Source organism: Rhyacophila brunnea, unplaced genomic scaffold (genome assembly GCF_057557595.1).
Source record: "Rhyacophila brunnea isolate RB1 unplaced genomic scaffold, BYU_Rbru_1.0 scaffold_12, whole genome shotgun sequence".
In the NCBI taxonomy this organism is placed as follows: Eukaryota; Metazoa; Arthropoda; class Insecta; order Trichoptera; family Rhyacophilidae; genus Rhyacophila; species Rhyacophila brunnea.
Window position 1 is genome coordinate 26,350,771 of NW_028232774.1, and position 12,425 is coordinate 26,363,195.

Consider the following 12,425-nt stretch of genomic DNA (forward strand, 5'->3'; position numbering starts at 1 on the left):
AATATAATACTGTTATTATCAATAAAGGAAGTAAGTCGTCGGGCGTAATCCGAATGCGTCGAAGATGTTTATTTTCTGGCGTGGCGGCGCGTCGATACAGTGCTGGATGCCAGCTGGCCCGGTTCCAGCTCGCCTGACGCGGCGGACTCTGGCGAGCATATTGCCCACATAAACTGTATTACAATATAATATAATATGGTGCCGAGGAGTCACAGAATACTGAATGATGAATAATATGGGGGAAATTTATCAGATGGAATTTATACGAATGAAACCAACTCACACAAGCATTTTTTTACCCTTTTCCGGTGTTTTAGTTTGTATCTAATAATATGCAATGCAATTCGCAAGACTGATTCAATATTTTTATCTAGTATTATGTACCTACACAGAAGCGATTTTCTGTGATATAAATGACAATGTATTTATTCGTCAAAATATTTAAAGGGGTCCTCGAAACAGTTCAAATCTAATATATAAAAATCAATATTTGTTTGTTTGTTTGTTTGTTTGTTCGTATTTTATGCGCTGCCATACCGTTCATCCGATTGCAATAAAACTTTGTCAACTTATTGCTTGCAGTTGCGCGAAGATTATAGGCTATATCTTGTATATAAAAATATGTCCCGTATGCGTTCATATAGCATTCATCCGATTGCGATGAAACTTTAGTGAGTTGTTGTGTGCACACCCGCGAAGGTTTCTGAATTAGAAAAATCATCTTCTTCTTCTTCTTCATTCTATCTTCTTTTATTCGTATGGTTCCTATACCATTCATCCGATTGCGACGAAACTTCGTCAGTTGTTGTGCGCACACTTGCGAAAGTTTCTGAATTAGAAAAACCATCTTCTTCTTCTTCTTTTATTCGTATGGTTCCTATACCATTCATCCGATTGCGATGAAACCTTCGTCAGTTGTTGTGGTAACACCCGCAAAGGTTTCTGAATTAGTACAACCACCTTCTTCTTCTTCTACTTCTACATTCTATCTTCTTTTATTCTTATGGTTCATATACCATTCATCCAATTGCGATAAAACCTTTGTCTGTTGTTGTAGTAACACCCGCAAAGGTTTTTGAATTAGTACAACCATCTTCTTCTTCTTCTACATTGTATCTTCTTTTATTCGTATGGTTCCTATACCATTCATCCGATTGCGATAAAACCTTCATCAGTTGTTGTGGTAATACCCGCAAAGGTTTCTGAATTAGTACAACCATCTTCTTCTTCTTCTACATTATATCTTCTTTTATTCGTATGGTTCTTATACTATTCATCCGATTGCGATAAAACCTTCGTCTGTTGTTGTGGAAACACCCGCAAAGGTTTTTGAATTAGTATAACCATCTTCTTCTTCTTCTACATTATATCTTCTTTTATTCGTATGGTTCCTATACCATTCATACGATTGCGATAAAACCTTCGTCAGTTGTTGTGGTAATACCCGCAAAGGTTTCTGAATTAGTACAACCATCTTTTTCTTCTTCTTCTTCATTCTATCTTCATTTATTCATATAGTTCCTATACCATTCATCCGATTGCAATGAAACTTTCGTCAGTTGTTATGCCCACACCCGTGAAGGTTTCTGAATTAGTACAACCATATTTTTCGTCTTCTATTCCATATTCTTCTATTCGTATGCGTTCCTATTCCATTCATCCGATTGCAATAAAACTTTCGTCAGTAATTGTGCCAACACCCGCGAAGGTTTCTGAAATAGTAAAACCATCTTCTTCTTCTATTCGCATGCGTTCCTCTACCATTCATCTGATTGCAATGAAATTTTGATCAAGTGTTATGCTCACGCCCGCAAAGATTTCTGAATTGATACAATCATTTCTTCTTCTTTTTCTTCTATTTTATCTTCTATTCGTATGCGTTCTTATACCATTCATCCGATTGCGATGATATTTTGACCAGTTGTTGTGCGTACGCCTGCGAAGGTGTCTGAATTAGTAAAACCATCTTCTTCTTCTTCTTCTTCTTCTAGTCGTATGCGTTCCTATACCATTCATCCGATTGCAATGAAACTTTGGTGAGTTGTCATTCACACGCCCGCAAAGATTTCTGAATTAGAAAAACCATCTTCTTCTTCTTCTATTCATATGCGTTTCTATACCATTCATCCGATTGCGATGAAATTTTTGTCAGTTGTTGTGCGCACACCAGCGAAGGTTTCTAAATTAGTATTACATAAAATACAAAGTTTGTTGTTTGTTTGTTCCATCCAATTTTGAATTTTTTTTACTACATATTAATACTATTAATAACGTTTGCATATTTTGGATTCGATTTTAATTTAGTGTTCTTTTGTTTGACCTTTACTCCTGTTAGAATTATTTTCATATTGCCATATTGTATTACACAGATATTTTAATATTAAAAAGACAATTACTTATTATTATGTTTTAAATATCTAAGATAAATTTATCCACAAAGCGACCCTGTGCGAAACCGGGTTCTTTTAATACCTATTTAAATATTACCCAAAACATAATAAAATTAACATCTGAAGAACCTATAAGTACCATAGCAAACAGATACGCAGATACAGACACAAAACATAAAACGCTAATATTATTATACGTCGTCACTGTTATCTTAAATATAATAATAATTGTTTTTAGTTACAGGTGTGATTCGAGGAAATAGCCACCTGGAATTTTTACTAGGTACATTGGTTAGTTGGAATTATAGGTTTTTCTTTTTATTTTTAATCGTCAGTGCCTCGGGCCTCCACATCCGATAACGCACCACAGTAAGACATACTAGGCGTTTTAAGCCCAAAAAGAACACATTCGGGAAAACGAAATTTAAGATTTTTCAGACGCTATGGATTTTAGGAATTTCTGGTTTATTTCAGGAGGATACACTCAAAATATAAAGTGGGGCTGAAAAGTATGATACTTTAGGCATAACATCTGTTCCTACTAGAGTTTGTGATTTCTCGACTTCATTTCTCGAGATTCACGAATTGTCGTAATCAAGAATATTTTGTTTTCTCGAGAATTCGAGTTGGGTTTTTTGAGAAATTTAACGTTCACAATGAAAATAAATACCGTTTTTTATCTATTCCAGTCAAGATTTTTTTATACTTACTGAAATTTGACAAATTTCGTTCAGAATCAAAATCAAAATCAAGATTTTAGCTCTTTCGGTCAATTTATTTTTTATCCCATTGTTCATTATTTCCAATAAACAGTTCCATAACACTGTGAGCACAGCATTTTTATATTTTTCATAATAAGTGTGTTTTCAATTTTTAAATTCTGGGACCCCTTCAACGCTGGACCCTACTCCTGCGCGTGCTCAGAGTACTTACTGGTAAAAAAAGTCTCTGGGTAATAATAACACGAGTATAATAATTATTTACATATTAATATAAACATAAACCAATCATGAAATTGTTTATTCCATTCAATTGAGAGATGATTATGAAGTATTTAATATTATAGGATTCGCATACATTCAATTATTATTTAACGCCTTTCATTGTGGTTAAGAAACGTTGCCGGAAACATAAAATTTTGTACATTGGAATATTTATTTGAATGTCAGTTTAGTTTAGTGATTAATACATATCAATGTATATTGGCCCCAAACAAACTATTAGTAGGTTGGTAGTAATATTCCAGTAATATTTTACAAAAAATGTATGGGTGTAACCACAGAACAGATCGTCGCCCTCAAGGAAGAACTCACCAACCAACAAAAGTAAAATCCTGAGATAATCGACTTTTAAACTTTTTGAAAAATTTTAAATTGCTCTCATTAGAAAACGAAAATACATAGAAGGAAACGGTTTTTTTTGTTTGATTGATTATTTTTGTGTTTATGTACATTACATTTAAAACATGTAACCTTCCTTAGAAAAAAATCTAGAAAAACTGTTTTTCGTACTTGGTTAGTTTTTCCATACACATTCAATGTATGACATTATTCAAATGGTGAGTTTTTATCTTGAATGATCGTATCAATAAAACACATCATAAAAGAATAATATATTGTATTTAACTGAAATAATCTTGTCCATTTACATATTATACGTCTTATACATAGACCTCGTCCGAAAAATGGAAAACCGTCCGCAAGGTAGACCTAGAGGCCGCTGGATCGATGAAAAAATAATGATGAAGTTCGGCGGAAGTACGTGGCAACGCAATGCACAGGACCGAGAGAAGTGGAAGCAGCTTGAAGAGGCCTTCATCCAGCAGTGGATAGACTCAGGCTGATGATGATGATGATGACATAGACCTCATTCACATTAACAATTATTCTTCTTCTGATTCGTTTTCATTCATCGGAATATCATTCTGTGGATCATTTCTGGACACTGGTAGTTGTGCATACCAGCCGTGGTATTCCTCTGGAATATTGTTTGAAGTGCAAAGTTTCCAGAGGTAATTTTTTTTTCACACTTATGGTCAATATTTTATTATATGCCTTTTTTATGGCTGGTGGTACTTCAAAGTTGCCATGTCCAGACACTTGTAAATTTTTATATTCATTCTGGTGGCCATATCTAAACTGGATAATACCCGGTAGTTTTCGATCGAATCTCATACACTTAATCTTCAACCATTTTATGGTCTCACCATTGCAAATCCATCATGTCGTCGAACTTCATCTCTTCAACAAGATATGGCTGTCGATCGCTCATTCTTCCTCTCGCATTTTTAAATATTTCCAACCAACCACTCATTCCATAGACGGACTTGTTCTTACTTTCCCGCTCTATCGCAGAATGCATGCTGTAAACAAAAATAGAGCAGCAATATTTTTGTTGCGGTTCTGGCCACCACATGTATCAGAAAACAGTGAGATTTCTTTGACCTCATCTGGAAGATTTTTCATCTATTTTATCAAAGCAGAGCCAATTTCAGAACTGCCCTTTTTTCCATGCATTTCATTCCAACAATAGCAACTAGCTTTACCTGTAGCTCCATCATAAATAGTCAAGTTGTAGACGCATATTTTTCTTGAATAGTAAAATTGCGAAACTTCGGGCTTCGGAATCTGTAGGACACTTTGAAGGTCGAATGTAGCCATTATGAATGAAGGATCTGATTTGGCTCTCTCTTTGTGAGTTTCTTTCGCTGCATTACAATCTACTTTCCGCCTTTGATGTTCTTGATAGTCTTCTTCAAGTTTGGCTTTTTTGGATTCATCCGTACACTTAGCGTAATTTGTACTATATCGGGCACAAATCTTTTTTAGGTCTAAAAAAGACAAATTAAAGTTTCTGCAGAAAAAACATCTGTAGAATGTTAAACTTACTGGAGTTCAACTTTTCCCTGTGCAATATTCTTTATACAATGCGTACATTTTTTGAACACTCAAATTTTTATCGAAATACTGCCTCTGGCAACTTTAGCGAACATAGTGTGCTTCCACTCTTGGGAAGCTGTTTATGTGCTGTTTGATAATACTCATTTGTATTTCTTTCTTTTTATTGGCAGGAGAGCTCTTACCTCGTTGGTCATTTTTCAAAAAAACACCTTTTTTGCTTTTTCCTTTAAAGGCAGTGATTATTGGGCCATTATTTATGCACAACGTTATCTGAAAAAATCGCGGCATACTCTTATATTCTCACCATTTTTCATAAAGCAATAAATCCGTGAAGCCAGCCTATTTTGATTTGCATTTTTTTTATGCGAATAGGTTTGTGACTTGTGACAAATTTTAGGATAAAATTGTATCGTCCTTGATAATGTAGACCCCAATAATGTTTGCATAGCTCCACTCTATCTTCAGAGTTGAAATGTTGTTGACATTTGTAAATACATCCGAGCAATCTAAGTCTTTGGGTAATTTTGCAATCTTTTTGAGACTCTAAATTATAAAATTTTCGTGACATTTTAGTATTTTAACGATAAACAACTCAGGGAAACGTTAACCGCCATAATACACAACGCCGAACTGACAAATGACTCAGTGAAAGATGTGTCACCAAGTGTTACCAATACGAAAAAATACGCATGTAAGAAGTCACCAAGTACCTTGGTGACTTTTTCCATAACACAAAATATCGGCTTTTGTACGAGTATTTGGTGAATTATTTTAATTTTATATTTTTTGACTTAAAACGTATAGTTAGAATTTTGGTGATTTTTTCTAAGATAGAGCTAAAAATTACAATATTGCCAGTATAAATAACTCATTTTGAGCAAAAACTGTATTTGGTGAGTTCTTCCTTGAGGGCGACGAGATAATAAATAGAATTCCGATAGGCTATAATATAACAACACAGTAAATTTCGACGCAGGGTTTTGATGTGTGAGTGTTCTACAAAAATGAACCACGCATTATAGACGTGCAATACCCAGTGTGTGTAATACACCAATATTAAATGAACATCAATGCATAAACCGAGAGCAGTTGTCAGTGTTCGACGTACGACGTATTCTTGACACGTGTTTAAATTTATCCCGTATTCTTCCTTACTCGAGATCGGTTGCCTGCGTCTCCTTACCCGTTAGGTATTTCAGTTCCCATTATTTCAGAGTTCCCTGGGCGTGATAGACCTCCAAGGTAGCGAGGTAATTTGGCAGAAATGTAGCCCTCAACCTCCATATTAACCAAAACACGTCCCCAGCGATTTGAGTAGCGTGGGGACTGTTAAGGGGCGGTTCAGGTCCTTATTTCGATATTTACGAAATGTTGCCGGGCTTGGCTTATAATTATACCATACTAAGAATATATATATCAAATTAAAGCTACATAAAATACTAAATCGAACTCCATATAAAAATATAAAATAAATAAAACAGCAATTGTATAAGTCATTTGCAAAATAACGAATAATGCGTCATTTTTATAAAGTGGTTTATAATACAAAAAAGAAATTTAGAAATTAAAAATGTCCGTGTTTGATTATAGCGTATTTCACATAGAGGGAGGGGTACAATTTAATTGAGAATTTATATTCATGGCAGGAAGCTGAAATTTGGTAGGTACTACTTATTTAGGTTTTGCCCTCCTTTATTACGACGATTTCATTCCCATCGTTGTTTCGAGATTATGAAATCCATTGTTATTTGTGTTATTCAAGATAACGATGATTATATTTTAAATGATTAATGATTATTGCGTTAATTCATTGGTATTTATTTATCTTTTAAAAATGTGCAATGAGATTATATTAACCGATAAAAAATACATTAGTTTTGCATACATCCATGATGTATAATCGTACGTCGCCAATTCGTCTAAAGTACAATTTTAAATACACATTTCAATATACTTATTCATGTTTAATTTCTAGACCATTCATTATCAGAAAAATGATAAGCTCTTGTAAGTATTCTAAAAAGAGAAGCAGTAGGTAGGAAAAATCTGCAAACACACATGCAAAATGTATTGTACCTAAATGATAATAATTGAACTTGCGTTTAAGTGGTAGAACTCTATTGTAATGGTGTTGAAACAGATTCTACGACATTTGTGTTTATATGATTTGAAAATACTTCTGAGAAGTAGGTATATAATGAAAAATACGACACTCATCAGGAATCGAATCTGCATTGCTCGGCAATCGCGCCCATGTACACTGACCACTAAGCTATAGGTATCTATAATAATTGCGACGAATTTTAGCTATTGGTTCTTACAATACTCTCTGAAGCGCTTTCTAAATTGCGTTATCAATTATTGGTAATCGGCTTTTGTATTTTAAATCAAAGTATGAAATTATCTTAATTACTAACCGATGTCGGGATTACAAACCAAGATTTCTGTTATAACGTACTTGTACTCACTAATAGTTTAATAAACTATTTTTTTTATTCAACGATCAATAGGTATATTATATTATATTCCTCAGAAGTATTTTCAAATTATGCATGTTCAATAGAAAAATGTTACATTATTATATCTTGTGAATTATTTGTTAAATGAAAAAATAGTTTATTAGATTGATATTAGTGTTATTTATGTTGATAGCTATTTCGGGTTATAAATCCATCCTCAGAACAACCTAAATATAATAAATTGACAACTTAAAAACTACAAGATATGTAGCATCATGCAATCGTAATTCATCGCAATCAGTGTCGACTAAATATATCTTACAAGGTGTCCAATTTTGAAATTATCAATAATACCCTGTTTACACGTTCATGGATTTACTGCTGCCAGTACGTATTATCGCCAGCCATAACAAAAAAGCAGGTGTAAACACATATTATCGTGCGAATTGCAAGATTACATGCATGAATCAAAAATTCACGCGACAATTGGACCGTGCAATATATGCACCTGCGCAGTAGAACGATAGTAGCGAACCTGCCGGTAAAAAACTAACTACACCGCGCAGAGACTCAATTTGAGGTTAAGGCTATACCTCAGTTGAAGCACGGTCTAAAAAGATTTGCTAATTTTCTAAAAGGTCTAAAGAGATGCGCGGATTGCGGGTCACGGGTGCAAATGACGCATGCCAAACGCAATATAATTTGTCATATAAATCCAACATGCGTCCATTTAATGCTCTGTTTATTGTGCATATACGACGGGTGGTGGTGGGCACTTTAACATATGTTCTATTAGTAACAATAATAATATATTCATTGACATGTTTCCTTTATCAAGTAAATGGGTAACGTTTTTAGTCATCTTTACACGATTTAAGAATTAATACCCCCGTCGCCATCACGAAACAAATTGACGTGTTCCCAGCTCGACGTTCTCTCTCCGAATGGCAGCGAGTCCAAAATTTCGTCGCGCCTATAGTTGAAAATTATTTGCCGTTTCACTGATGTATCGCCTTAACCAATTTTCACGACCTGCCAAATGTTACCTAACAATGATAACATCGCCTCTCGCTTACTCTTGAAGAATGGGTTTGGCTAAACAGTCGGCATTTTTGCGTGTAAACAGTTATTATCGCGATAGTTTAAAATATACATTATTGGTGCAAGTAAATCCATAGACGTGCACAGACGCTATAAATATATAATAATAATTGTAATAATGTGAGTTTTTACCTCCGATAGGGTCATCTTCGTCCACGTGAATCATGTTTGATGACCTGAAACAAGTAAAAATATATATTTTTAAGTGCTCAATATCGATTTTCATAATATAAATGGAAGATATGAAATATCGATTGATTGCTTAGGCTTAGACAATAATCGATGAATATATTAAACTTAGAAAACTGATATATCTGTCCGTAATTTGGAATGGTTAACTGGTATCACAATATTTATTACGACACGCGTTTCATTCAAGTAGTGACCATTATCCAGTAGCTACCTAACTTACATACATGATAAAGTATAGGTACTGTGTGAACAAAATACATGTCAACATATACCTAACCTAACCCAATATAACTTACTTCATGATTTATAAACTTTATGTACGATATAATATATATATTATTATATATTACTAGCTGAAGTACCCGGCTTCGCACAGGGTCGCTTCGTGGGTATATTTATCTTAGATATTTAAAAAATAATAAGAGGTAATTGTTTTTTTAATATTAAAATATCGGTGTAATACAATATGGCAATATGAAAATAATTCTAATAGGAGTAAATGTCAAACAAAAGACCACTAAATTAAAATCGAATCCAAAATATGCAAACGTTATTAGTAGTAAAAAAAATCAAAATTGCATTGAACAAACAAACAATAAACGTTGTATTTTATATAATACTAATTTAGAAACCTTCGCAGGTGTGACTGACAAAAGTTTCATCGCAATCGGACGAATGTCATAGGAACGCATACGAATAGAAGAAGATGATTTTCTAATTCAGAAATCTTCGTGGGCATGCGCACGACAACTCACAAAAGTTTCATTGCGAATAGAAGGAGATAAAATAGAAGAAGAAGGAGATGGTTATTCTAATTCAGAAACCTTTGCGGGTTTTGGCACAATTATTGACGAAAGTTTAAAGAAAGAAGAAAAATGAAGAAGAAGAAGATGATGATTTTTCTAATTCAGAAACCTTTATGGATGTGCATACAACCACTTACCAAAATTTCATTGCAATCAGATGAATGGCATAGAAACGCATACGAATAAAAGAAAATAGAATGATGAAGAAGAAGAAGATGATGATTTTTCTAATTCAAAAACCTTCGCAAGTGTTGGCACAACCACTAACGAAAGTTTCATCACAATCGGATGAATGGTATAGGGACCATACAAATAAAAGAAGATAGAATGATGAAGAAGAAGAAGAAGAAGAAGAAGAAGAAGATGGTTGTACTAATTCAGAAAACTTCGCGGGCGTGCGCACAACAACTGGTCAAAATTTCATCGCAATCGGATGAATGGCATAAGAACGCATACAAATAGAAGAAGAAAAAGATAATTGTACTAATTCAGAAACCTTTGCGGGCAAGGGCACAACACTTTATCAAAATTTCATTGCAATCGGATGAATGGTATAGGAACGCATACGAATAGAAGAAGAAGATGATTTTCTAATTCATAAATCTTCGTGGGCATGCGCACGACAACTCACCAAAGTTTCATTGCAATCGGATGAATGGTATAGGAACGCATACGAATAGAAGAAGAAGAAGATGGTTGTACTAATTCAGAAACCTTTGCGGGCTTGCGCACAACAACTGGTCAAAATTTCATCGCAATCGGATGAATGGTATAGGAACGCATACGAATAGAAGGAGAAGAAGATAGTTGTACTAATTCAGAACCATTCGCGGGCGTGCTCACAACAACTGGTCAAAATTTCATCGCAATCGGATGAATGGTATAGGAACACATACAAATAGAAGAAGATAGAATAGAAAAAGAAGATGGTTGTACTAATTCAGAAACCTTCGCGGGTGTTGGCACAATTACTGACGAAAATTTTATTGCAATCGGATGAATGGAATAGGAACGCATACGAATAGAAGAATATAGAATAGAAGAAGAAGAAGAAGAAAAGATGGTTGTACTAATTCAAAAACCTTTGCGGGTGTTACCACAACAACTGACGAAGGTTTCATCGCAATCGGATGAATGGTATAGGGACTATACCTACGAATAAAAGAAGATAGAATGAAGAAAAAGAAGAAGATGGTTGTACTATTTCAGAAACCTTTGCGGGTGTTAACACAATAACTGACGAAGTTTCATCGCAATCGGATGAATGGTATAGGAACCATACGAATAAAAGAAGATAGAATGAAGAAGAAGAAGAAAATGATAATTTTTATAATTCAGAAACCTTCATGAGTGTGCATACGAGGGTGGGTCAATAATTCCTTAGAAAAAAGCATTAAAACAGTTTTTATTTTTGTATTTTTTTTTTATTTCTCAACATAATCTCCTTGGAGCTCAATACACTTGGTTAGACGTTTCTCATTTTTTTTTAAACCGTCAGAAAAATAAGTTTTCGGAAGGTCCTCAAAATAAGCATTTGTCCGATCGATGACTTCTTCATTTGAAAAAAAACGTTGTCCACTTAGCCATTTTTTTAAGTTTGGGAAAAGGAAAAAGTCACTGGGGGCTAAATCTGGCGAATACGGTGGGTGGTCGACCAATTCGAACTTCAATTCTTCAATTTTAGCCATTGATCGTAAACATGTGTGAACACGGGCATTGTCCTGATGAAAGAGGATTTTTTTCCTGTTTAAATGAGGCCGTTTTTCTTCAATTTTGTTTTTTAGCTGGTCCAATAAAGATGCATAATAATCCCCTGTTATTGTTTTCCTTTTTCCAAATAGTCAACGAAAATAATTTCACGTGCATCCCAAAATACAGTAGCCATAACCTTACCAGCTGATTTTACTGTTTTCGCCTTCTTTGGACATGGTTTGCCTTCGCAATCCACTGCTTTGACTGTTCTTTCGTCTCGGGAGTATAGTGGTGTATCCATGTTTCATCTACAGTCACAAAGCGACGAAAAAATTCATCCGGATTGCGTTGCATGAGCGACAACAGGGCTTTAGAGGCCACCACCCTACTGCGTTTATTGTCAACTGTGAGCAAACGCGGCACCCATCTTGCAGAAATATTTTTCATGCCCAATTTGTCATGTAAAATAGAAATGATGCTACCTTTTGAGATCCCTGTAACCTCAATTATCTCACTCAACTTTAATCTTCGGTCACTTAACACCATATCGTGGATTTTATTGATCATTTCTGGTGTAGTCACCTCTACAGGACGTCCTGAGCGTGGTTCATCCTTTGTTGATGTACGACCACGTTTAAATTCATTTAACCAGTTATAAATAGTTGCAAGTGAAGGAGCAGATATGCCGTGAACTAAATTAACTAAACTAATTATTTCCTTTGCTGTTAACCCTTTTATATTAAAATGTTTAATAACAGCTCTAAACTCAATTTTCTCCATTTTCTATTTTTCCATTTTCCACAAGCAAATTTTTTTTTTAAATGTACGAGAAACACACAACAACCCGACCAATCTGATTGAAACTTCGCAGCATACTGAATCGGT

At 34.5% G+C, this 12,425-nt stretch overlaps 1 protein-coding gene across 2 annotated transcripts in view; it reads right to left on the reverse strand.

The window, feature by feature from the left end:
- The window catches only part of LOC147078003 (uncharacterized), a 90,617-nt gene that overhangs the window by 39,163 nt on the left and 39,029 nt on the right, over window positions 1-12,425 (reverse strand). For both annotated transcript variants that reach the window (XM_085961080.1, XM_085961079.1), the window contains exon 3: window positions 8,983-9,026. In XM_085961080.1, coding sequence (XP_085817206.1) covers window positions 8,983-9,016 — 34 coding nt within the window. In that variant the 5' untranslated portion in view covers window positions 9,017-9,026. The remainder of the gene's footprint in view (window positions 1-8,982; window positions 9,027-12,425) is intronic.